General features: G+C 39.3%; 6 protein-coding genes across 6 annotated transcripts; 1 reads left to right on the top strand and 5 right to left on the bottom strand.

Moving 5' to 3' along the window:
* Positions 1–87: 87 nt before the first annotated feature.
* Positions 88–4,213, bottom strand: LOC124059171 (extracellular calcium-sensing receptor-like). The gene is made up of 8 exons (XM_046388993.1): positions 4,082–4,213; positions 3,859–3,992; positions 3,346–3,474; positions 2,922–3,105; positions 1,990–2,802; positions 1,650–1,871; positions 1,416–1,539; positions 88–1,335 (listed from the first exon to the last, which is right to left on the bottom strand). Exons 1-8 carry the CDS (start codon positions 4,211–4,213, stop codon positions 437–439), a joined length of 2,637 nt encoding a protein of 878 aa, XP_046244949.1. The 3' UTR covers positions 88–436.
* A 1,258-nt stretch (positions 4,214–5,471) lies between these two features.
* LOC124059873 (vomeronasal type-2 receptor 26-like) lies at positions 5,472–6,566 on the bottom strand (the record flags this gene model as incomplete). Its single annotated transcript, XM_046390253.1, has 1 exon — positions 5,472–6,566. A coding segment is annotated over one exon (921 nt), but the record flags the coding sequence as incomplete, so codon positions are not given.
* Positions 6,567–7,448: 882 nt separating this feature from the next.
* On the bottom strand, positions 7,449–8,713 carry LOC124059872 (extracellular calcium-sensing receptor-like). The gene has a single exon (XM_046390251.1). It carries the CDS (start codon positions 8,391–8,393, stop codon positions 7,479–7,481), a length of 915 nt encoding a protein of 304 aa, XP_046246207.1. The 5' UTR covers positions 8,394–8,713; the 3' UTR covers positions 7,449–7,478.
* A 2,470-nt stretch (positions 8,714–11,183) lies between these two features.
* LOC124059170 (extracellular calcium-sensing receptor-like) lies at positions 11,184–16,356 on the bottom strand. Its single transcript, XM_046388992.1, has 9 exons — positions 16,277–16,356; positions 15,613–15,786; positions 15,086–15,374; positions 14,919–15,005; positions 14,380–14,571; positions 13,477–14,010; positions 13,167–13,391; positions 12,327–12,450; positions 11,184–12,218 (listed from the first exon to the last, which is right to left on the bottom strand). The coding sequence occupies exons 1-9, from the start codon at positions 16,354–16,356 to the stop codon at positions 11,317–11,319; spliced, it is 2,607 nt and encodes an 868-aa protein (XP_046244948.1). The 3' UTR covers positions 11,184–11,316.
* A 737-nt stretch (positions 16,357–17,093) lies between these two features.
* Positions 17,094–22,820, top strand: LOC124059871 (extracellular calcium-sensing receptor-like). Its single transcript, XM_046390250.1, has 8 exons — positions 17,094–17,460; positions 17,616–17,967; positions 18,572–18,859; positions 20,076–20,627; positions 20,727–20,948; positions 21,516–21,639; positions 21,750–22,222; positions 22,311–22,820. Exons 1-8 carry the CDS (start codon positions 17,237–17,239, stop codon positions 22,731–22,733), a joined length of 2,658 nt encoding a protein of 885 aa, XP_046246206.1. The 5' UTR covers positions 17,094–17,236; the 3' UTR covers positions 22,734–22,820.
* A 782-nt stretch (positions 22,821–23,602) lies between these two features.
* On the bottom strand, positions 23,603–26,440 carry LOC124059169 (extracellular calcium-sensing receptor-like). The gene is made up of 5 exons (XM_046388991.1): positions 26,306–26,440; positions 25,374–26,186; positions 25,032–25,253; positions 24,792–24,915; positions 23,603–24,711 (listed from the first exon to the last, which is right to left on the bottom strand). The coding sequence occupies exons 1-5, from the start codon at positions 26,438–26,440 to the stop codon at positions 23,792–23,794; spliced, it is 2,214 nt and encodes a 737-aa protein (XP_046244947.1). The 3' UTR covers positions 23,603–23,791.
* Between the last annotated feature and the right edge of the window lie 100 nt (positions 26,441–26,540).

Below are 26,540 nucleotides of genomic sequence, written 5' to 3'. Positions count from 1 at the left end.
GACCACAAAAACAAGAAACTTTATAAACTTTAAACTTTATATTTTTTATCACTTTTATTAAAAAAAAAAAGGTCTAAAACTGTAAGAACATAGATTTTCACAGCACTTGCATAGATACAGTGAGAATAATTTGTTAAAGTGAACAATCTCTGATATTTAATAGATATAAAGTAAAGTAATTATAAAGTAATTATAGATTTGAAGTAATTATATTGATATATCAATTATATCAAAGTTTTCTCCTAAAATAGCGTATTTCTTGTGCATCTTGTGCACTTGTGCTTTCATCTATACAGAAGACTTTTAGTAAATAAATACAAAACCTGTGAATCTTTATCATCTGAATTACATAAAAAATACTATAATATCTTGCTCCACCCATATACTCTTGCATAGTTACTTTATATAAAAGTGAGAACCTTTTAACCTTTTTTGTTCACAGTTTTCCCATGACATGTTTCTTGGTATTTTTATCTGGTTTGATCAGTATTATGTAACATTTAGGTACAAAAATGCTAAGTAATAAGCCAAATGCTGAAGACAAAATCGCAAATGTTTCCACAGCTACGGTGAACTTTCCTGGAGAGCTGACATATGCTGGGATAAAAGTAATCCACACAGCACAGAATATCAGCATGCTGAATGTGATAAATTTGGCTTCATTAAAGTTATCAGGCAAATTCCTTGCCAGAAATGCCAGGACCAAGCATATTACTGCAAGGATCCCTATGTACCCCAGCACCACATAGAAAGCAGCCTCAGAGCCTGTGTTACATTCTAAAACAATCTTCTTGTTGCTGTATTTGAAAACCATGTCTGGGAAAGGTGGGTTTAACTTTAGCCACAACACACATATTACTATTTGAATCAATGTGCAGAAGCAAACGATGATCCTTTGCTGTGCCTGACCAAACTTTCCAGCAATGTTGTTGCCAGGAAATCTGGCTTTGAACGCTGTAACAACAACAATAGTTTTCCCCAAGATGCAGGAAATACAAAGTGCAAATGTTACACCAAAAGCTGTGTGGCGCAGCATGCATGTCCAGACTGTGGGTCTGCCGATGAAAGTAAGGGGACAGAGAAAGCACAAGAAAAGAGAAAACAACAGGAAACAGCTCAGCTCAGAGTTGCTGGCCTTTATCACAGGAGTTTCTCTGAAGCGGATAAAGACCATCATTGTGACCAGCGACAGGGAGGCCCCTAACAGGGACACTACTGTCACAGCTATTCCCATTGGCTCATGATATGACAGGAACTCAATAGCTTTAGGAATGCATTCATCCCTCCTCTCATTGGACCAGTATTCCTGTGGACAGGGTGTGCAGTCGGCTGCACCTGTTAAAATACAAAACAGATTTCATTCTATGATACTGGATTGTTGATGTTTGTTCTTGTGGCATACACTCTTTTGATACCTGTTGAATTAGCTATAGTTCCATCAGCACATGTGACACAGTCAAAACAGCAGATGGGTTTTCCCTTTATTTGTGCTCTCCTGGTTCCTACTGGACAAACGTTAGAGCACACTGATGTCGGAACCTGAGGGGGACAAAAAATTAAAAAATGAACAATAGTACAACTAGATTCACTTGATCTTATATTATGGCTCACACTCTACAAACTTAGAAAGACAAAGCCTTCACAATTACCATTTTTCCTGTCCTCCACACAATTTCTTCCTCTTGGATGCTCAGCATATGATCACCATGAGCAGCAGAAGAAAAGTGACCCAGAGTGACATGCTGCACTTGTCCATCAATCAGCTGCCAGTTAATTATATCATAAGAAGCAGGAGGGTCACCATTGACATCAAAGAACACATTATCCCCAAACTGATTCCTAAAATTCACCCTCTGCAGATGATCAGTGACCTAGGAAAACAAACAAATTTTTTGTTCACTTTGAAGTAATAACATCTACATAGATCCATCCATTTAGTTTCATTTATTTGCAGATAATTGGACATACTTTATTTTGATTATTTCTCACCTCTTTGGGTTGAATTTCTGATACATTCAAACAAGGCCTCACTGTTTTTTCTCCCGGTGACTGGCAGAAAATCAGTTGATGAAGAGCATGTGCAATGGCATAAACTGCTTTATACACGTTATAGGACACTCTGAGCTGTGTGACATTAAAGAACGCATGCTTTGAATTCATTAATGTCTCATTGCCTGTGCATATTTGAGCATCTGTGTGCTCCCCAGGTGAAACTGGTTTACAGCCGACCATAATCTCCCAAAAATCCATCACAAAGGCAGCACTTGGATTGGAATAAGGGCTAATGCTTGTAAGAAATGGTTTTAGATTTGGAATAGCCATCTTCTGCACCACAAACCCTAAGGCTCCCCCAAAAGCTTGGTATATTTCAGGGGTGGAGGGTCGAGCTGCTGTTATCCAGGCCTCACTGCCAATCCACTGAATTCCTGTAATGTTCTGTTTAACAACCTCTTTCATCAAAGGGTAAAAGTCACCCTCTGGAACAAAAGCAAGAATGACTTTGACAGTTGACTGCTTGATCATTTCCACAACAGCCAGAATTTTATCCATACTGTACGTACGTAAAATTGTCCCGACAAATGCAACACAAACTCCAAGCTTTTTAACCTCTCGAGTAAAAGCCGTGATCCCGTTTCGTCCGTAGTCATTGTCTGACTGTATGGCCCCGACCCACTCCCAGCCAAAACGTTTGACCAGAGCTGCCAAAGCTTTTGCCTGGAAATAATCGCTGGGGATTGTTCGAAAAAATGTAGGATATTTAGTTCTATCACTCAGGCAGGCACATGTTGAGAAGTAACTTACCTAGAAAAAGAGCACCAAAGAAAGTCTAAGTAAAATCTCACAGAACAAGTGTGACAAAAGCATCAGATATCACAGAATACTAATGCAATTAAACACCATTTAAACATTTAAACACTTACTACTGGCACTTGAAATGGCCCAAGAGTTCCAGCCACAGCTAGAGACTGTGATGATCCAGCCTCTGCTATGAGGGCAGATATAGCAGGAGGGCAAGGGGAAGTCAGTTCTACCTCCTGTGGGTTACTAGCCAGCGTTAGTGCAGCACGTAATGTATTTGTAGGAGATGAACAAGAGTTGAGAATCCTATAGCCAAGAGATATGTTTGGCAGGAGAGCAGGATCTTTGTTGATTTCTTCAATTGCAAATATCATCACTTGAGTCCACCGAAAAGCACGCAGGTCAAATCTAAAAAGGTTTCCATGATTGAAATAGGCTGTAGGTTTACAGACTTGCTGCTGTACATGTTAATACAATGGCACATTTGTAAGACAACAGCAGAATAACAATTTTAAGTATGGGTAAATAAAATACATTTAAACTTACAGTGCACACTTCACTCTGGGTGGGTTGCTCTCAAACGTAGTAGAAGTGCTACTTATGTCTTTGTTGAAAATGGGGAAAATCCCTCCGATCATTATGTCTCCCTGCTTGAACGAACTTGGCATGTCAAACCTACCAAAAAGTTTACATCCAGAAACTGTGTTTATGTAGAGTACAAATACAGACAAGACAATAGCTCCTTGCAACCCTCGCATGTTTGCCAGGCTTTTCTTTTTCTTATTTTTTTTCAAAGAGACAGGAGACAGCTCTCATAACAACTGTGTTAGGTAAATGTCGACATCTCTTCATAAAAGGTAGATTTGTTTCCCACAGGACAGAGTCATTGTGAATACATAGGTAAGGGGTGTGTTATGTGACGTGACCTTTTTTCATTCCTTTTCATCAATAACTGGCTTTTGAAAGACTAATAATAATGATAATAAATAGTTTGTAATAAGAATAATAATAGTTTGCATTTATGGATGAGGAGGAAGATTTTTGTATGAAATATACTACTTGACTGGAAGCCAGTGAAGGTTGATAAATGTGCGAGTGATGTTCTGGCCTGGCAGCTGAGGGTTGCACGTACTGAGGACCTTGCAATACTTTGCTGGGTACCCCAGGCAGGACACCATTGCAGACAGGCAGTGCTGAAGACATGATCATGTCTTGTCTCATCATGTCTCAGCCATGAGGTCAAGGAGTGATGGGCCAAGTCTCAAGAGGCTTGATGTTTGACTGGAAAGTGGACTGGAGTGGAGTCCAGTATGACAATCAGGTTGCAGACTTTAGGGAAAGGGCAGGTGGAGGAGCCATCTTTGTCAAGAAGGTCTCCAACCTTCTGGAGGAAGGCCTTGGTGGTCACAGTCATGAGCTCAGTTTTATTGCTATTGAACTTGAGAAAGTAAGACCAGATCAGATGAATTTACTTGCATATATCACAATTAAACTCATACCTCTGCCGAAACAGTAAGTCAATTATTATGTCCACCTGTATTTGAAGATAAACAAGTATTTTCCAAATAAACTGCTGCGTAATCTTAGAAACAACAACAAACAACAACAACTGGATCACAATTACAACGTATGCCAAGTTGAACACTTGCAATTAAGCTCTTTCTGGTAAGGACAGGGAAGGAAAAAGGATAAGCATAATAATAAGTTGCTTGTCAAAATATATAAATAAATAAACTTGCCATGCGTATTTAGACACATTAGCTAACAGGTCTGTTTCTCCCCATATGTTTCACTCACTTGGACAAGTTATAACCTTAATTGTCAAGGCTTATGTGTTTGACTCACAAGCAAAGATAGTGAAATAATGTTAAATGACATGTTAACCCAGCCAATGTTGATATATATTGTCAACATTGGCTATTGTGGTTAACTCACTGTTGGTTTAGGAATCAAGCTGTACATATCACTTTAATCTGCCCACATCAATTAATGACAGGGATTTACGCTTCATATTTTGACAGACAGACGAGTCATACTACTGGGGAAAAATATCATGAATTTTTTTTAATGTCCAGTAGTTAATCACATTACAGTTTATTCTTAAAGAACAAAGTAGAGATGTTTTCTATTAGGATTATCATTCTGACATCTTTACATACAGTTACTGACTACGGTGACATCTGCTGGACATGACTTGATTCCACAGTGATGAAAGGATTTAAACAGACACCTTGTGAAACAACAATTCAAAATGTAAATCATGTCAGCCCTGTCATCTTTGTGTTCATCAATAATATAAAAATATAATAACATTCAATGACAGTGTCAGTATGTACAAGTTGAAAAACATGCAAAGACATCTTGGTTTGGTTGAGCAAGTATGATGAGCTCATACATGTTTTCTTAATGTTTCCAAGCAACATTATTATTTATGGTTTAATATTAAATATCAACAAAACTGCACTGTTTTTTTGGGGTTTTTTTGACAATTGTGTAAGTCCCACTAAATTAAAGGTGTTAGCGTTAGTCTGTACTACACTGCATGTATGTTTATGCTTTGCAATTTGGTTAAATGTTGTAAAATTTTGCATCCAACATGAGCATAATGAAATTATAAAGTGACAAAGTATAATGCAGTTACAAGCTGTGTAATATACAGTAATGATGTTAAAATAAAAACCGAAAAGAAGGCCCAAGTCAGTGTATTCAATTTATTCAGCACATTACAGCAAGTAAAAGATTCCGAATTACAACAGGGTTCCAAATTAGCTGTGAGACGAGGCAGTGAATTTTAATTTGCTGTCATACTAAGGCTATTCGTATTGAGGAAACATTTGAATTACAGATTAGAGAGTTCTTGGGGGTATTTTGCCCATCAAATGTTTTTTAGAGTTTTGTTCTGGTCTGAAGATAATAATATAACATTTTGGTAAAAAAATGCATATCAGCAAACCGAAACTGGAGGCCAAAATGGCAAAAATCTCCACAGCTACAGTGAACTTTCCAGGAGAACTCACATACGCTGGGATAAATGTGATCCAGACTGCACAGAATATCAGCATGCTGAACGTGATCAGTTTGGCTTCATTAAAGCTATCTGGCAGCTTCCTGGCAAGAAAAGCAAGTACAAAGCACAAGAGAGCAAGAAATCCAATATAACTCAACACAGCCCAGAATCCAACAGCTGAACCCAGGGCGCACTCTAAGATTATTTTCTCTTTATAGTACTTCATGTTCATCCTCGGGAATGGAGGGTTGATTGTTAGCCAAAGTATACAAATCACAACCTGAATGAGAGTAAAAGTCAGAACACTAAGTCTCTGTTGTGTAGGACCAAACCATTTCATCACATTACTGCCTGGAAGTGTGGCTCTGAAGGCCATCAACACCACTATTGTTTTCCCCAGGACACATGAGATACAGAGGACAAAGGTGATGCCAAATGCTGTGTGTCGCAGCATGCAGGACCACTCAGAGGGCCGACCGATGAAGGTCAGAGAACACAGGAAACACAGTTTTAATGAGAAGAGCAGCAGAAAGCTCAGTTCAGAGTTGTTGGCTTTTACAATGGGAGTCTCTTTATGAACTAGAAAAATGACTGATGTCAGAAGAGACAGAAATATGCCAACACAGCCAAATCCAGTTAAAAGTGCCCCCATGATCTCTTTATAGGAAAGGTATTCAGAAGGTTTTGGAAGGCACTGATCTTTCTTTTCATTTGGCCAAAATTCAGGTGGACAGATCAAACAGTCCAAGGAATCTGTAAAAGATGAGTGTTTTTTTTAAATTATTCTATTAATATTGCAATTCATTCTTAATACAATACACAAAAAAACTAATTGGATTTTGAAATCCTTACTCACTTGTCTGATTACTTATTGTTCCCTCAGGGCACTCAAAGCAGTCAAAACAGCACACAGGCTTAAGCTTGTTTATGGCCTTACGAGTCCCTGGTGGGCACGGTTCTCTGCAGACAGACCTCAGCACCTGGTTAGGTAAAACACAGCAGGTGAAAACTAAATAATGCAAAATATAATGTTTTGGAATTCACTGACAATGAAATATTTAAAACATGTTTATGAAAAAAAGAGTGCCACTCTTAACTCTGAAAGGACTCAATGTAAAGACTACCTCTCCATCTTAACCCCAAGAGAGGAAGCTGATGTTTATACTCTTTAAGATACTTGCTACTTGTGGTGACTACACTAATGTATAAGGTGCTGAAAATCTGGGTTACACAGTTTTCCATTCACTTTACCTCATTACTGTTTCCTCCCCAAATTATTTTGGTGTTGGCCTTTAATTTGAATTTTTTCCCCTCTGGAAAAGAGATATCATATAGTCCGATATTTACAATCTCTGCAGAGCCATCCTCTTTCATCTGCCAGTTCACTAAGTCATACTGGGCAACTGAGTCTCCATTTTCATCAAAAAAAACTTTAGCCCCACTCTCTGTTGTGAAGTTCACATACTTCAAGTGTTCCAACACCTACAGAGAGACAATTGGCATAGTGTAGTTGTAGAATAGATACACTTTGCAAGCAAAAGTCAAGACACTTGCTATTCAAATGGAACCCAAAATGGAATGAATACCTAAACATTTGAGTGTGTGTGTGTGTGTGTGTTCGTGTGTATGTGGTAACCACAACAAAATCAAAACATTACATGCCAAATATACATTACTGTGCCTGGATACATTTTCTATAACTTACTAGCTTAGGCTTAACTTCGGTCTTGTTCACACAGGGCTTTCCCGTGGTTGGATTTGATCCATTTTCACATTGCAATAATGCATGAATTGCATATGCCACCACATACACAGCTTTGTACACATTATTCTCAGCCCTGAAATCTGTCACATCTGTGTAGTCACTGGAAACTGTCCGGAGATCCTCTGTGCCAGTGCAGATAGCGGATGTATTTGAAGGAGAGAAGCTGCAGTCAAAGAAATTCTCCCACACAGCTTTAATTATAGCACTCTGTGGTTCATCAGATGGCTTTAAGCTGAGTAGGAATTCACCAAGACCTGGTATGGATGCCTGAGGGATGGCAAAGCCCATCGCTCCTTGTAAAATTCCTTTTCTTTCAGCCGAAGCAAGGTCTGCTTGTGTGATCCAAGACTCACTACCAACCCACTGCTTTCCTGTTATGTTATAATTCTCCATTTTTGAAAGGAACGATTTGGTGAAAGACAGAGACATAAATAACAGGACCACATTGGATGAGGATTCCCTTAATGTCTCTAAAATAGCTTTGAATTTGATTTCAGATTTCTTAGAGAAAGGTAGTATGTATTCAACACATATCTCCTGTTTCTTTGCTTCATCAATGAATTCAGCTGTACCTTCCTCTGAGTACAAACCATCAGAATAAATAATCCCCACCCAGCGCCAGTTAAAGTATTTCATAAGCTGCACCAGACCGATGATTTGGAAGCGGTCACTTGGCACTGTTCTGAAGAATGTGGGATATAGTCGTTTGTCACTCAAACAAGCACAGGTTGAAAGATGACTAACCTTCAAAGAAATAGGAAATAAAAACATATAAATATATATAAAAAGCAAATATGAATAAATTACTATAATAATGAACATTGCACAGTGTGCTTATTTCCCAAATTCCCCAATTTTATATTTTTTTCTCACCTGTGGAATGGATAATGGGCTTAGTATCATGTTTATGTCTTCACTCACTCCAGAAGATGAATGACCTAAAAGAGCCTGAATCTGACCACTACAGCTCTTTGAGTCCTCTCCATTTACAGCTTCTACAGCTGCCCGTATCAAATTTTCACTCCCACAGCCATTGTACAGCCTGTAGCCCAGACTCACTCCAGGAAGTAGCTTAGTATCTCTGTTGATCTCCTCCACAGTGAAAATCACTGTCCGGGCAAACTTCAGTTCCCTGTCATTCCACCTGAAAACACAGTTAAGTGTTGACACCATACAAACATGTTATTATAAGCTGATCATTTTGCAAAATATGACAAAATGCATGCATGTATTTTCTTAATGTCACATTTAAGGCATAGTCACTTACTTCTTGCAGTACGCATATGGAGGTGCCTGATAGTTATTATCTACCAGGGTGCGAGTACTAGTAATAGAGAAAATTCCTCCTATAATAAAATCACCTTCTTTTGAAAATTCCATGAATCCTGTCTGCCCAATTAATTTACATGTTTGGTTCTCTGACTTTGCACTCACCAGCAGGGTGCACAAGATAATAGCAATCCAACCCATCACGAGTCACCCTCCCCTTCACTAAAGCAATTCTGACCCTGGAGCTGACATTTATAGCTTTTTCTGCCTTAAGAGAAACATCATCAGCCAATGAGAGCACAATCTCAATTCTGCAAAGATCATTTTTTTATGCCTCACTGCCCTTCTAAGAGATTGATGTGTCCAATTTATGTGTTGAAGAAAGATGCTCTGGTTAACCTAAGGTAGTGAACTACTGAACATACTTCACAGTAAAATATTTTGTACAATGCAATTTTTGAAAATGATATATGAATTTTTGCATGTTTCCGAGACCTGGCCACCTTACTTTGCTCTTAGAACTGTTTACCTGTAGATCAAGTAGTGCAATGAAGGTGAAAACAAATTTCGTTGGAGTGAGTTCCCTCCAATGACAAAATATGTCACTTTAAAACGATCTCCAGTTAGAAAAGGTCGACCTAAGAGGGAGTGCATTAAAAGGAAATCAAAGTGTTGAATGGGCTCTTGCTCCTTTGTGCACACTAATGGGTGTAGAAACAATGGCAACTAGTTGTCACAGCTCTGAATTTTCATGTGTTTTGGATACTTCATTAACAAATGATGCTTCCTTTGCCCATATGTAGGGCAAAAGAACCCCATCTCATTATCTGTCATGCTCTGGTATATCAAGTGTATATCGCATTAAATGATGATTGTCACGATTGTCTTTTTCATTCCCAGTATGTGATACAATCAACTTATTTGCGCATATATGTTCTTAGGCAGGGTTGTTTCAGGTCAGTTCCCACATTTGGGTTTACCAAGTGTATCTGGCAGGCTCTCCTGCTGTCTGATCTAACTCAGTACCAAGTGGTTCAGTTCACAGCTCTTAGCTCATATCTCTCTGGTTTCCAAAGGTACAGCTGCAGATCTGGTAAAACAACCACAAAGTTGATCTTTGACTTGAATACACTTATGAATTGCCCTTTGCTAAAAAGTTATATAGCTGCCGAACAAGAAAAAAGCACAGGTATAAATTGGGCAGGCCATTCCTCCCCGTACCCTCCTGTGATGCCAGCTGTCAGCACATTTAGGACCCCTCCTTTACCTGTTTCCCAGCTGACACTGCACCTGACCCCTACCCTCGCAAGTGGTGGGTCCACAAGGTGGCGTCTGCATGTAGTTTTTTCAGGCTGTGACCGATAAGGGTCCCATGGGTCAAGACAAGATCCACCAGACACTCCTGGGTGAGCTTCCCTCACAGGTCTGGCTCCAGGGAGGAAATCATGACGTAAGCATTGCTTCTGTTTTGTACATTTATTTGTGTCCTTTCAAACAAAGTAGTGACCTAGTTCTTACACTTATAAATACCATATTAATGTTTTGTTTCATTTTACTCATTATTTTAATGTTAAACAAGCAATTTCAGGTGTACAGGTATCTCAAAGTCATTGAAAAGTAAAGTTAAAAAAGGCAACTTAAACTGTTTCAAATGCCCAGGGTGGTTCTAATGAACAAATGTATCTTATGTTACAAGAGGAATCTAGCAGCACATCTGAAATTTCACTGTTCCACATTTACTGTAAAAGATTTGCATTGTATGTTGAATGTTTTTTCATAATTTTATTGCAGTACCCTACTCAACTACCCTACTCAACTCAACTCACTGTATTGTTTCATTTGACAAGTTTGTCAGTTATAACATGTATTTCTAAATACGGAATGGCTTATAATGCATTGTGTATAAAAATTTGGAGGATACAAGGATACAAAGCGGAAGTGTCTTGTAAGCAAACTAACTGCTGAATGAATGGAGTGAACCACCCACTTGCATCTGCATTTGCAGCGGTTAGGAAATTCGAGAGCTCTTTTTCAAAGAAAGTAGGTAGCGCTAGCTCTGAAAATAGCTAAAAGTCCTGAGATGCATCACATACTAATCTGCGTACTGACATTGTTATCATGTGTTAATTTTCTCTATCTGTTTTGGCCAACAAGAGAATCGTAAAAGTATGACTGAGAAATCTTGCTGCACATTTCTGCTTTGTTTGTCTTGTTTTAATGGGCCTGCTATTTGTTTTCAAGTTTCATTGTTTTCATTGTGTTTAGCAGTGCATAGCAGGTGTCATGCTTTGGTTACAAAGACTGTGAACTGACTTATTTTAATGAAGTAAATATCAAATGAGAAGAAACAATAAAATTCAATTTTACGTGACACATTAGCTCATAGTACAAACATCAGGGTATTTTGAGACAGGTAGATAAATAATTGCTTGTTTAATGTTCATGAGATATTTTTGAAAGGTTAACTCATGGGAAGTTACTTCTTTTCTTTTCCCAGTAGGTGTTGTTTTGTATTCTTTTCTGGCTTCAATATAATAATGTAACACTTAGGAGAAAACAGGCAGAACAACAATCCAAAACTGGAAGCCAGAATGGCAAATGACTCCACTGCATCTGCATAATTCCCAGGAGAACTAATATAAGCAGGGATGAATGCCAGCCACACAGCACAGAAGATCAGCATGCTAAAAGTGATGAACTTGGCCTCGTTAAAGTTGCCTGGCAACTTACGAGCCAGAAAAGCTAGAATAAAGCACAGACAAGCCTGTAGGCCAATATAACCCAGAACGCACCAGAATGCGAGGCTGGAGCCCACGTTACACTCCAGTATGATCTTGGAGCGTTCATATTGTGTATTTCGTGATGGACTAGGGGGAGCATCAATAAGCCAGGCAGCACATATAACCACCTGAACAACGGTACAACTGAAGATGATGACCCTCTGCTGCTTGGGCCCCAACCACTTCATGATGTTGTCCCCTGGCCTGGTGGCAGTGAAAGCAGCCAACACCACCAGAGTCTTCCCCAGGATGCAGGAGAGGCATAGTGAAAATGTGATGCTAAAGGCAGTGTGGCGCAGCATGCAGGACCAAGATGTTGGCTCTCCAATGAATACCAGGGAGCACAGAAAACACAACGTCAGCGAGAAGAGTATGAAGAAGCTGAGTTCAGAGTTGTTCACCCGAACGACAGCTGTGTTTCTATGATAGAAAAAGACTGCAAAGACACTTAAAGTGAAGCAGGCGCCCACCGCAGAAGTCACCGTCAGGGCTATACCCAAGGAATCATAGGCCAAGAACTCCACCTTTTTGGGGATGCAGGCCGTTCTGTCTTCGTTTGACCAGAAGTCCTCAGGACAAAATGTGCACTCTACTGAATCTAAAGGGAAGATGATCAAACAAGATATCCAAAATTTAAATTTTATCTCACTGTATTACATCTTAGACTGGAACTGTTGTTGTCTCTATTGTTTGCTATGAGGCTCACTTGTCTGATTGCTAATTTTGCCGCTGTCACATGGAACACAGTCAAAGCAGCAAACAGGCTCCCCACGACGGACAGCCTTCCGGGACCCTGGAAGACAGCTGGAACTGCACACAGACACTGGTACCTAGGGAGCAGATAATGGTTTTCAGCTTTGCATTGACCTTGCTGAAATTATTTGTCAATCACTTGATTAGTCAAAGTTCTAAAAAAAAAAAAACTATTTTGAAAATTGAAAATTATTAAGAAAAAATATTAAGTAGCTCCTTAAATGTGAAGATGTGCTGCTTTGGTTTTTTGAACATTACTGTGAACTGAATGTCCATGCATTTAGCATTGTTGTTGAACAGACAGAAAACTTGCAATTGTCACTCTAGGTGTTTTTATTTTCTGACATTTTATAAATAAACAGATTAAGTTAAAAAAAAAATCTTCATAAATCATCATGATCTAAGTTTTAATTAACTGGTATTTAAGAAATTTCTCTAAATGACTCTGTTTCGGAATGTGTAGTTCTATTCAATATGTAAAAATGTGAATATAAAATGGAGGCATCTGAATACCTGTGATTGTTTTAAAAAGAATTCATTCATTTTTAATTTTATTGAAGGGAAAAACCCAAAGAGCCCTTTGTGCCTTTGTATGTTTTGTGTGCAAATGTAGTGTTTCATTTTTATGTATCTCTTAACTCTGCACTAGTCTGTCTACTGTTAGCTGTATGAATGTAACGGAACTCATATCAGATCCAGCTCATCCTGCCCACCTGACTTACCTCCACCTCAACCTATAGAACGTCAACAGTTGGCACCTGATGAAGGTAAAAACACAGTGTGAGCAGCTTGCCTCACTGAGATGCCCTGCCCATATTATCCTGTCCTCCTGGATCACCAGCTCCTCTCCAGCAGGCTTGGTTCCATCAAACAACCCCACGTTGACAAATTCAATGTTTCCGCCTGTGCCTCTCTGCCAGTTGATGATATCATAATAGGGTATGGAGTCACCCTTCAGGTCAAAGTTCACCTCCTCTCCGGCAATGTTAAACGTCACTTCCTGGAGGTAGTACTGAAGCTTGAAAACCAATAGATAATAGTAATTAGTCTAAAATACAACATTTTTGATGTAATATGGTAACAGCAAGAATACTGGATTATACCTGCCAGGGCTGTATATTGTTGCGCTCAGCACATGAGTTGTTTTGGAAAGGCCCACTGCCTGGTTGACAGAGAAGTAGGTTGTGGAGGGAATGAGCAATGGCATATACAGCCTTGTAGACATTATAGGCCACTCTGGGGCTGGATGTATTCATGTAGGCTGAATGCTGCTCCAACAAGGACTCCTGTCCTGTACAGGGAGGAAAGTGGGAGGCAGAGGAGAGAGAAGGACTGCAACCATACAGAGCCTCCCACAGCTCCTTCACTAGAAGATTATTGGGATACATGTGAGGGTTTATTGTTTGTAGGTAGTCACTGAGCCTGGAGATGTGACCTCTCCTGATGCCAAACCCAATGGTGCCCCCAAGGTAAGGGTAATACTCGCTCCCTGTAAAGACAGATGCTGTCACCCAGGCTTCACTAGCCACCCATTGGATTCCAGTGATGTTCTGTGTCATGTAATCTCTCAAGAATGGTGTCATCTCGCCCTCTGCTGAAAATACCACCACCACCTTAGCCAAAGAGCTCTGCATCACCTTTACAGAGAGGCAGATGATGGAGTAAGAAGAGAGTTTCATAATAAAAAGAGAAGGCAAAAGAAAGCAGGTTAGAACTAAGTCACAAGGTCTAAGGTTTTGGTAAGATTTGGTAAATTCCAAATTTGATATTACCTAGTGGTGATATGACATTTTGTCAGAAAATAGTGTATGCTGAGAGCAACATGCAGACTGAAATAGTTTTCACCGGGGTTGTCGAATTTTTTTGTATAAATATCACAATATTCCACACAAATTTTCATAAATGTCACTGAAACATAATCGGAATCTATTTTAAAATTGTCCGTGACGTGAAAAAAAAAAATCTCTAACGTTATAAAACTCAATGCAGGGTGTCTTTGTGTCTACCTCCATGATTTCCAGTGCCCTCTGGCGATTGTAGAGCAGAGGGATCATTTCTTGGTATGCTACACACACTTTGGTACCCTGTAATTCTCTCAGTAGACCTTGCACAGCAAAGAGCCCATACTGATGGTCCCCTCGCACCAGCCCCACCCAAGTCCAGTTGAAGCGTACCAGTAGCTGAGCTATGGCCTTCACCTGGGTTCACCAGAAATGAGTGTCAACATTTGGACAAGAAAAAAAAGACTGACATCATTTTAGTTTGTTTATAGTTTCTCTGCTCTACTCTGTATAGCACTGCAAAGTAATATGCTTTGCTGGTTGAGCAATTTTATAATTTTATAACTCTCAAAAATACTCCATAAACTCAAGCGACAGTTTGACTGAAAACAAAGCACTGATATTCCTAAAAAGTTAATTAAACTTGAACTCAGCAGACACAAGATCTTCCCTGGATGACACATATAGAATTTTGAAAAGGTGTCTTTTTACTGTGACAGCACTGAAAGGTTATCAAATCGTTCTAAATCTGAAGCCAAACTCACCTGATAGTCATCATTAGGGATTACTCTGAAGAAGGTGGGATATTTTCTTCGATCAGAGAAACAAGCACATGAAGAAAAGTAGCTGATCTGTGTGTAAAGTGCAGTAAAATGTATTATAGGTAACAAGTTGATGTTTTTTGGATTAAAGAGGAAAGAGTGATCATTACCATTGGAATTCTGAATGGCTGTAGGATTCTTGAAACTACGATAGACTGAGCAGAACCAGATTCCCCAATCACAGCAAGAAGCGGAGAGGCACCACTGCACATGGGAGAGTCAAGCTCTCTCAGCCCATTCAACACAGCCAGAGCAGCTCTCTGGCCAGTCAATGGATATGCACATGAATCAAAGATTTTGTATCCAAGGGTGTAATTAGGCAATAGCTCTGTACTCTGGTTTATCTCTTCCACTGCCAGCCTCATAGTCTGAGCCCAGCGGAAAGCTCTGGGATCAAAGCTGCAGCCCAGCCAACATAGATGCACACACGACACACACATTAGATACATCAAGCATGTAATCTTTACCTGCTGATATATGGCATATATGGCTAAATTATGCTATATTCTACCCAAACAAGTCTGGTGAATGTAAATAAATGTTGTATAACCCAATCATTAAAAAAAGAGTTCTACAACATCTTTGTTGTACAAAATCAGTCACCCTATAATTTCCAACCCACTTGTATTAAACTTACCCATTGCACTTCACTGGTGGTGGTTTGTAGGTATTGTTAAGGTCTGGCATCTCCTGGTTATAGTGAAGGGGGAAGATCCCGCCAATAATAAAGTCACCATTGTCCACAAAGCTTGGCTGAAAGCTGTTCTGAAGCATACATTGTCTAGCTGCAGGTGAGGGTGGAGAGGTGAAACTGGAAATTGGGTTATCAGTGATCACAAGGACACAGACAGAATAAAGCAAAGGGAATAAGACAAGCAGAGTCATATTGTTAGACATCCCCAAAGACACACACACAGAGAGAGAGAGAGAGAGAGAGAGAGCAAGGAATTAAAGCAAGTTATATACAGTATCTGATGTTATTATTCTTTCATCTTATGAATGACTGACTGACAGTGGGTTGGATATCAGCAGTACCGCCCTATTTGTTCAAGTAGATTGAATCACAAAAAATAAGTTTCATAAAATTCAAAAAGAGAACATATTCAAAACTTTCACATTTCCATGACAGAAATGTCTGATGTCGTGGGGTGCAATGGCATTGATTATGGCATTTGTGTTGCATTTTGCACTGTACTGAGCTGCTTCAAGGAATGAATGTACCATTCAGCACAAGTGGGTCCATTAATCAAAGGGTTGGTGGTTTAATCTCCAGTTCCTCCTGTCTACATGTAAAAGTGTACTTGGGAAAGACAAACTGAAACTCATGTTGCTCACAGACCAGGGCCTGAACACTGGTAGGTGCATGGTATCTTGCATCCATCACTGTGTATAAATGGCTGAATGAAAGGCATGTCTTAAAGTGCTACATCAATGTAGCAGCTTACACAGCATTTAATGTGCTTTACTTAACATACGAATTTCTGAATTCAGGCATACCGGAAAAGCAGCAACAACAACAACAAACTGTTTATTAAAGGTGAGGTGAGCTTTTCTTGAGAAAGATAGTATACACCATGTGTAAGGCCTTATCTTGTTCCCTCTTCTGCAAATCTCCCAACTCTGGCAATGTGGACAAATACAGGAAACCCAGACATGCTAACATGCTAAGAAACAATACAGAGACATAATAGAGTCTAACTAGCAGGCCTTCAATTCTGAGAACATGCGTTCCGTTTTAAGAATGAATCCAGACTGCTAAAGGAAAACTAGCAGTGCTGAAATAATGTACATTTCACCAAGATGAACGAAGGCCCAGAAGCCCTATCCACTAGCAAAGTCAAGTCAATTTCTTTATACTATACACTGTTTAGCCCACTTTAATATCCAGTGCAAATGTATACAGATCCTTCAAAGGGCTCAAGAACTTAAATTGTGTTGTATGACTACAACTTCAGCGCAAAGAAAACTAAAGAGATGACTATGAATGTAGTTTTTCATTGAGGGTACTGTATTCGCCCTACCATATGAACACATGTTCTTTCCTTAACCCTCCTGTTATGTTAGTGATGTCACAACTAGTGTATCTGGGCACTCCTCTCACCTTTGTGAGTGCTAAGCACAGCATATAAATCAGCTGTGTCCTGAAATATCATAATGCTTTTGTATATGACAAGAAACAGCAGCTATTTTTTATTTAGCCATTAAACATTTGACTTTACCTTTAACTTTAATTGGAGCTTTCCCTCAAACCTGGGCCAAAGATGGCAATGACAGCGACAAAGCTTCTTATTTTTCTTTCTCTTTATGGGGGAGGAACTGGTTTAGCTGCTTCTCTGGATAACTGTGTTTTCATGGGGGCAGAGGAGAAAAACAGTCTTTATGAAGATGGAGATGTGGTAATAGGGGGCTTATTCCCTCTACATTACAGCCCTGTGTCATCTCTTCCAACATACAAAACAAAACCAAAACCGTATATGTATAAGTAGTAAGTGATTACTCTGTTTTTCATAGCAGCTGGCTTGTGTAGTACACAGTAGATTTAAGTTCATTTTATTGGATTTTATTGAAATTTTGTTTCTGGTACTTTAATATACATTTATGTGCTTGTGCTGTGTGATGAATTGCTTTTCACTTTGGCAGTTTCAGCTCTCGTGCCTTGCGATGGATGCAAACCATGACTTTTGCCATCAAAGAGATCAACCAGCGCAGTGACCTCCTGCCACAACTCAAGTTGGGTTTCCACATACATGACAGCTGTGATGACATACCTGTGTCCCTGAGAGCATCTTTGCTGCTGGTGAATGGCCAGCCGGAGAGAGTCTCCAGAGCTGACAATGTGAACAAAACAGAGAAAAGTCTAAAAAGTAGCACTGGCTCTAATTTAGGCTGTGCTGCCATACAAAAGACTGTGTCCCCTGTTATCATAGGAGATGCTGCCTCTGGGGTGTCCATGGCTCTGCTAAGAAGTCTGGGGTCTTTCCATATCCCTCTGGTGAGACTTCCTGCCTGAGTTCTTTTGTCGTGATAATGTTAATAATATGTGTTTTGTAATGTTGAATCAGGCTTTCGTGATTTCTTGATAATAATGTAGGACCACACCATTGCAAAATGATACAAGAGCCCTATTTCAGCTTTGTGATAAGGCATTTCAGATAAGAGTTGTTAAAATGGTTTATTTAACTAGCAGGATTTTCTCAACCAACAGAGAAACACTAAATCTTTCAATGTAAAATAATTGAATTAAAATAATTGGAATAAGTTTTTCACTGGACAAAGATTTTATGTTTCCGTTGGACTACTAATGGACTTTTAAATGTAAAATGCTTTGTTTGAAAATGTACCACCATTATGCTTTGAAAAAGTATCAAAGTCCATATTTTAAAATCAGTACAGAATCATTTTCCATTTTTACATCTCAGTAGTAATTAAGTCACAAGAATCCATCTCCTTTTCCATTTAAAGTACAGGGAAAATTTCGAGTCACTGAATGCGTGTGAAGACAGTCGTATTGTTTGATGAAATCTGATGCTTGTTGAACAGCCTTTTCAGTGAGCCAAATTGTGCAGAAGTTTAACTATTGTTTGCTATGAAACCAGGTGAGCTACTTTGCCTCCTGCAGCTGTCTGAGTAACCAAAGGGAATTCCCCTCATTCATGCGCACCATGCCTAGTGATGCCTTCCAGGTCAGAGCTCTGGCCCGGCTGGTTAGCTATTTTGGCTGGACCTGGGTGGGAGTGATTGGGGTGGAATCTGATTACGCCCGATTTGCCATCCAGCTGTTCCTGCAAGAGTCAATGCAGTATGGTGTATGTGCTGCCTACACTCATTTCTACCCTGTTGTCCTGAGTCAGCAGGCTCTAGATGAGCTCCTGGATGTTATTCAGGTATTTAAAAATGTGTCATACATACACAGCAGACAAAATGTCATCCCCACCTGCAATAAATACTACATTTATCAAGCTAGTAATATAAAACATTTGATATTTACATTGTCAGAGGGATAAATCATAGTTGGTGTGAATGAATTCCAGGGTATAATTTTAGTCACTACAAGCAAATTTTATTCTCAGGAACATTGTCCTTTGCTTCCTTTACTTTTAATGATGTTCAGGTGTCATGTTTCTGTATGATAAAATGACAAATTTTGTTCTGTTGAATAGCCGTAAAAGTAATTCAGTACCTCTCTGACACAATTTCTCAACATTTAAACATTTCCTGCTGATACACTGGACTTTTTTTGACTTATTATTGATAAATTTGTTTTTGCATCCCTTGTACATGTGGCTAATCATAAACATATTAATTGGTGCAGCAAGTAAAAGTGTTACAATCTGTATGAGGCAATTATAAGTGGTTGAATATGAATAATATTTCTTAGAAACTATAGGTCCAACTGAAAAATACATATTTTCCTCTTATCTATAATGCCGTTTATCCATCTTATGTGCTTTGGTGTGAGCAACCATGTTTTGGAGATACTGGCTGCAGAACTGCCTGTCTTCTCTTGAACATAATGGAACTAGATGGTTCACTTAGAAAAAAATATATCTGAAAAACAAGATCATGACCTTGTCAGTCCAAGGAATCTACAGACCTTGTTGTCAGCTGGTTCATGGAGGAACTGTTTTCTTTCAACCAAACTGCACCATATCACGGAAAGAAGTGGACCTGTGGAAACCTGTGTAACATTAATGGCGTCCGTCTTGGCTGGGCTGTAATGCTAGTTCCCATGTTAAACTGCACACAAAGACTGTGTGCAGTTTACCTTGATTAAACAGGTCATGCTTTCTGAAAAGAGACATTGCTGTTGAGTTGCTTTTTTTTTTTCTTCAATTTACTCATTTATTTTATCATTTTGCTGCTTTGAGCACCAAAAGCTGAGTGCCATGAAGTTGGATTATATTAGCAAGAACGCATTTCTTTGGCAAGCATCTCCAAAACTTGACAACTCACACCAAAACATTCTAGACAGATTGACAAGTAACATCTTAGGTAATAGGAAAAAATGTGTTTCATTTAAGGGTGAGCTGACCCTTTAATTAAAGTTGTTTAACAGTTTAAATTGTATTAATTATATATACGTACATTTTCACAATTTAGACAGCGTCCTCAAAGGTCATCATTAACTTCTCTGGTGAATCAGAGATGCAGGGTATTCTGAGAGAGATTCGACATCGAAATATAACTGGTTTGCAGTGGATCGCCAGTGAGGCTTGGTCCACTGCCAGATCACTCTGGGAAAAGTTTGGGGACCTCCTAAAGGGAACACTTGGATTCGCCATCCGGAGAGCTGATGTGATTCCAGGGCTGAAACAACACCTCACTAGTCTCAGACCATCCGATATTCATGAATCAGCATTCCTGGCAGAGTTTTGGGAAGAGCTGTTTAACTGTCAACTGAACGGGTCAGTGAACAGCCACTCTCACGGGGTCGACAGTTACCTTGACAGATCGCCATGTAAAGGGAAGGAGGATTTAAATAATGTTTACTCTCCTTATTCCGATGTGACACAGCTAAGAGTGTCCTATAATGTCTACAAGGCTGTGTATCTGGTGGCCCATGCTTTGCAAGACATGAGTAACTGCAAAGTTGGACAGGGGCCTTTTCTTAATGGTACCTGTGCAGACCCCAAAGATTTTAAACCTTGGCAGGTGAGACTAGTTGTGCATTAAATATTATATTTAAGTAAAAACTTGATGAGATGAGAAAGTCATATCCATCATGGTTTTTTGTTTTCCTTATTCCCTCAGCTTATCTACTACATGAAGCATGCTAATTTCTCTGCACTGGGGGAGAAAGTCAACTTTGATCAAAACGGTGACCCCATTGCTTATTATGATCTTATGAACTGGCAAAAGAGGCCTGATGGCTCATTACACTTGGTAAAAGTAGGCTTCTATCATGCCTCCTCACCTACTGGACGCAGTCTGGTCATAAATGACACAGTGATACAGTGGCCTATTGGGAAACAGGTGTGTTCTCTGCAAAAGGGCTTGAGGCCGTGTTCACCTCTTCGACTGTTGTATGTACTGTTGATAAACACATCAGCAAATTTGTTTTTATTAGCGTGCAATATACTTATTTTTGAGAAAATGTTACCTTCAAATTTAACTGCTCAAGCTGATAGTTACATCAATTACCTGTGCATCTTCATAAATCCCATTATTAACCCAACATTTTGTTGACAGTTTTAGAATAATTACAGTACATAAGTTACATCTGACACAGGCTTGATAAACAGTTCTCTTTTCATTATGTGGGGATTAAAAGAGTTCATCCATTGTGTAACAAGTATCACAGTATTCTTACACCACAATTGTGTTGATTATTTATTACATTACATGCTCGGTCACAGAATTATATTCAGTTTTAGTTGCAAAAATGTAGCTTTTATAAATCACATTAAATTCGATTTCCATAACATTTTAGTCTGTATCTGAAATAGTCTGCAAAGACCAGTATTGCATAACACAGCAGTGTCAGTGGTGGATACTGGTTGAAATCAGAGTCTTTCTGAGTGGCTGAAATTTGCCTCTCAGGCCTCCCGCTCTGTATGCAGTGAGAGTTGCCCTCCAGGCTCTCGCATCGGCAGGAGAAAGGGGGAACCCATCTGCTGTTTTGACTGTGTCCCCTGTGCTGAAGGAGAAGTTAGCAATAAGACTGGTTTGTGGTCTTCTGTCATTTTTTCTTCTATGTTACCCATATATAAATTGTTGTGCTTCTATGTAAATGTAGCATCTCCAAACTAAAAAGTCCTCTTCTGGTGTCTATAGATTCTTTAGAGTGCTCACGCTGCTCAAAGGACACGTGGCCCAATCAAGCAAGAAATCTCTGCATCCCAAAGACGGTTGAGTTCCTGTCTTTCCATGAGCTGATGGGTGGTGTGCTTTGTGCTGTATCCGTCCTTGGAGCTTGTATTTCCCTCTCCATTCTGGCCATATTCTTTACATACAAAGACACACCACTTGTTCGGGCCAACAATATGGAACTGAGCTTCCTTCTCTTGCTGTTTCTTGCTGTCTGCTTCCTTGTTGGTCTGTTGTTCATTGGTGAGCCTTCAGACTGGCTTTGCCGTATCAGGTACCCAGCATTTGGGATCAGTTTTGCTCTGTGCATTTCATGTTTACTGGCCAAGACTATAGTGGTTCTAATGGCATTTAGATCCACACTGCCAGGGAGCAATGTCATGAAATGGTTTGGACCCAACCAACAGAGGGCCAGTGCACTTTTAGGAACAGCAGTTCAGGTAGAAATACTTGCCATAAGTTAAGTTGATAAATGTTCATTCAACTTTGTCACCTTAAAATGATCATCCTATTTTTCCCTCCACTCAGGTAATAATCTGTCTTATCTGGCTGCTCACCAGTCCACCTCATGCCAATAACAACACAGGTTACCACAGTGCTATCATCATCATCGAGTGTGTTCCCGGTTCAGAGGTTGGCTTCTGGTGTGTTCTTGGATACATTGGCATCCTGGCCTGCATGTGTTTCCTGATGGCATTTTTGGCTCGGAAGCTACCAGATAATTTTAACGAGGCAAAGTTCATCACATTCAGCATGCTGATATTCTTTGCAGTCTGGATTACTTTTATCCCAGTTTATGTGAGCACAGCTGGGAAATACACAGTGGCGGTCCATATTTTTGCTATCTTAGCTTCAGCTTTTGGTCTCCTTTTTTGCATTTTTTTCCCAAAATGCTGTATAATAATTCTGAAACCAGAAAAAAACACCAAGAAAAACATGATGCAAAGATAAAAATGAGAGTACATTACACATGTTGTTGAATTTCCATGCATGAGGAAGTCATTTCAATCAAACTGTGGCCATTTGAACTAGTAAACATAATGCTGAAAATATAATAAAGCAAACTTAAATGCTTTGGAACAGTTTTCTTTGATGATGCAACCAATGATACTATGCTGCATATACAAATGTATTTTGAAAAATTCCAACACCTTAACATCTATTTCATATATGTTTTACACAGTGTCTGAATATTTGTACTTATGGACATTAAATATGTAGGGGGAAAAGTTATCATACGGCATATGGTTTGCATTAAAATAAAATAGTATGCTTTTTTGACTGCCAGTATAATACCATCCATGAATTGTTTTTTGTAAGTGTTATCACCTTTTCTGTGAGCTGTTTCATATGAACATGCAGCCAAGGTCACTCTCAGGACTGTCTCCTTCCAGAGCGCTTATTGCCACATTGTTGGTTTCAGTCCTCTTGCAAGAGCTAAAATAAAATACATTTGGACGGTTTCTTCTTTTTCCACAAACTCTTTATTTTCTTAATTTTCCACCAAAGAATACATACACCTAATTTATCAAAATGTTTCCCTAAATAGAAGTCATTCATAAACAGATTAATAAACAATTATAACATCAATCACTACACACAGGGAAGATCATTTATTAAAAATAGTGAAGACATAACACATCATTTCGGTTGTTTTTGTGAAATAAAATTACAATGATACAACAAATATTCAATAAAGAACAGGTAATTGGTAATTTATGTATTTGGGGACAGCAAATATGCAATATTTTTTGTGCATTTTAACTACAGGACTTTTTGGGTATCCTTAATGTAATATTTTGTGGCATCAATTAAGTAAATTAGACTTAAGGATTAAAACTCTGTTAAGGATTAAGGTATTTTTTTGTCCTTGCACAACACTGGGTTGTACAGCAAAATAAAAGTTATTTGCATTATAACTTGTTTAATTCTTAATAAATCTTCTATCTAAAATCTTTTAAATCTTGTTAAATTCATATACTACTGGTTCTGCAGTACATTAGCACAAATTAAGAAATATTCTTTTTATTCCAGTTATTTCCCATGACATGTTTCTTAGTATTTTTATGTGGCTTGATCAGTATTATGTAACATTTTGGTGCAAAAATGCTAAGTAATAAGCCAAATGCCGACGACAAAATCGCAAATGTTTCCACAGCTACGGTGAACTTTCCTGGAGAGCTGACATATGCTGGGATAAAAGTAATCCACACAGCACAGAATATCAGCATGCTGAATGTGATAAATTTGGCTTCATTAAAGTTATCAGGCAAATTCCTTGCCAGAAATGCCAGGACCAAGCATATTACTGCAAGGATCCCTATGTACCCCAGCACCACATAGAAAGCAGCCTCAGAACCTGTGTTGCATTCTAAAACAATCTTCTTGTTGCTGTATTTGAAAACCATGTCTGGGAAAGGTGGGTTTAACTTCAGCCACAACACACATATTACTATTTGAATCAATGTGCAGAAGCAAACGATGATCCTTTGCTGTGCCTGACCAAACTTTTCAGCAACTTTGTTGCCAGGAAATGTGGCTTTGAAAGCTGTAACAACAACAATAGTTTTCCCCAAGATGCAGGAAATACAAAGTGCAAATGTTACACCAAAAGCTGTGTGGCGCAGCATGCATGTCCAGACTGTGGGTCTGCCGATGAAAGTAAGGGGACAGAGAAAGCACAAGAAAAGAGAAAACAACAGGAAACAGCTCAGCTCAGAGTTGCTGGCCTTTATCACAGGAGTTTCTCTGAAGCGGATAAAGACCATCATCGTGACCAGCGACAGGGAGGCCCCTAACAGGGACACTACTGTCACAGCTATTCCCATTGGCTCATGATATGACAGGAACTCAATAGCTTTAGGAATGCATTCATCCCTCCTCTCATTGGACCAGTATTCCTGTGGACAGGGTGTGCAGTCGGCTGCACCTGTTAAAATACAAAACAGATTTAATTCTATGATACTGGATTGTTGATGTTTGTTCTTGTGGCATACACTCTTTTGATACCTGTTGAATTAGCTATAGTTCCATCAGCACATGTGACACAGTCAAAACAGCAGATGGGTTTTCCCTTTATTTGTGCTCTCCTGGTTCCTACTGGACAAACGTTAGAGCACACTGATGTCGGAACCTGAGGGGGACAAAAAATTAAAAAATGAACAATAGTACAACTAGATTCACTTGATCTTATATTATGGCTCACATTCTACAAACTTACTGCATAAAAGACAAAGCCTTCACAATTACCATTTTTCCTGTCCTCCACACAATTTCTTCCTCTTGGATGCTCAGCATATGATCACCATGAGCAGCAGAAGAAAAGTGACCCAGCGTGACATGCTGCACTTGTCCATCAATCAGCTGCCAGTTAATTATATCATAAGAAGCAGGAGGGTCACCATTGACATCAAAGAACACATTATCCCCAAACTGATTCCTAAAATTCACCCTCTGCAGATGATCAGTGATCTAGGAAAAGAAATAGAATTGACATCACATTGAATGCTTAGAAACATCTACATGGATATATCCATTTAGTTTCATTTATTTGCAGATAATTGGACATATTTTATTTTGAATATTTCTCACCTCTTTGGGCTGAATTTCTGATACATTCAAACAAGGCCTCACTGTTTTTTCTCCCGGTGACTGGCAGAAAATCAGTTGATGAAGAGCATGTGCAATGGCATAAACTGCTTTATACACGTTATAGGACACTCTGAGCTGTGTGACATTAAAGAACACATGCTGGGAATTCATTAATGTCTCATTGCCTGTGCATATTTGAGCATCTGTGTGCTCCCCAGGTGAAACTGGTTTACAGCCGACCATAATCTCCCAAAAATCCATCACAAAGGCAGCACTTGGATTGGAATAAGGGCTAATGCCTGTAAGAAATGATTTTAGATTTGGAATAGCCATCTTCTGCACCACAAACCCTAAGGCTCCCCCAAAAGCTTGGTATATTTCAGGCGTGGAGGGTCGAGCTGCTGTTATCCAGGCCTCACTGCCAATCCACTGAATTCCTGTAATGTTCTGTTTCACAACCTCTTTCATCAAAGGGTAAAAGTCACCCTCTGGAACAAAAGCAAGAATGACTTTGACAGTTGACTGCTTGATCATTTCCACAACAGCCAGAATTTTATCCATACTGTACGTACGTAAAATTGTCCCAACAAATGCAACACAAACTCCAAGCTTTTTAACCTCTTGAGTAAAAGCCGTGATCCCGTTTCGTCCGTAGTCATTGTCTGACTGTATGGCCCCGACCCACTCCCAGCCAAAACGTTGGACCAGAGCTGCCAAAGCTTTTGCCTGGAAATAATCGCTGGGGATTGTTCGAAAAAATGTAGGATATTTAGTTCTATCACTCAGGCAGGCACATGTTGAGAAGTAACTTACCTAGAAAAAGAGCACCAAAGAAAGTCTAAATAAAATGTCACAGAACAAGCGTGACAAAAGCATCAGATATCACAGATTACTAATGCAATTAAACACCATTTAAACATTTAAACACTTACTACTGGCACTTGAAATGGCCCAAGAGTTCCAGCCACAGCTAGAGACTGAGATGATCCTGACTCTGCTATGAGGGCAGATATAGCAGGAGGACAAGGGGAAGTCAGGTCTACCTCTTCTGATCTACTAGCCAGCATTAGTGCAGCACGTAATGTATTTGTAGGAGATGCACAAGAGTTAAGGATTCTATAGCCAAGAGATATGTTTGGCAGGAGAGCAGGATCTTTGTTGATTTCT

Source organism: Scatophagus argus, chromosome 5 (genome assembly GCF_020382885.2).
Source record: "Scatophagus argus isolate fScaArg1 chromosome 5, fScaArg1.pri, whole genome shotgun sequence".
Classification (NCBI taxonomy): Eukaryota; Metazoa; Chordata; class Actinopteri; family Scatophagidae; genus Scatophagus; species Scatophagus argus.
This window is presented reverse-complemented; position numbering and strand designations above follow the sequence as displayed.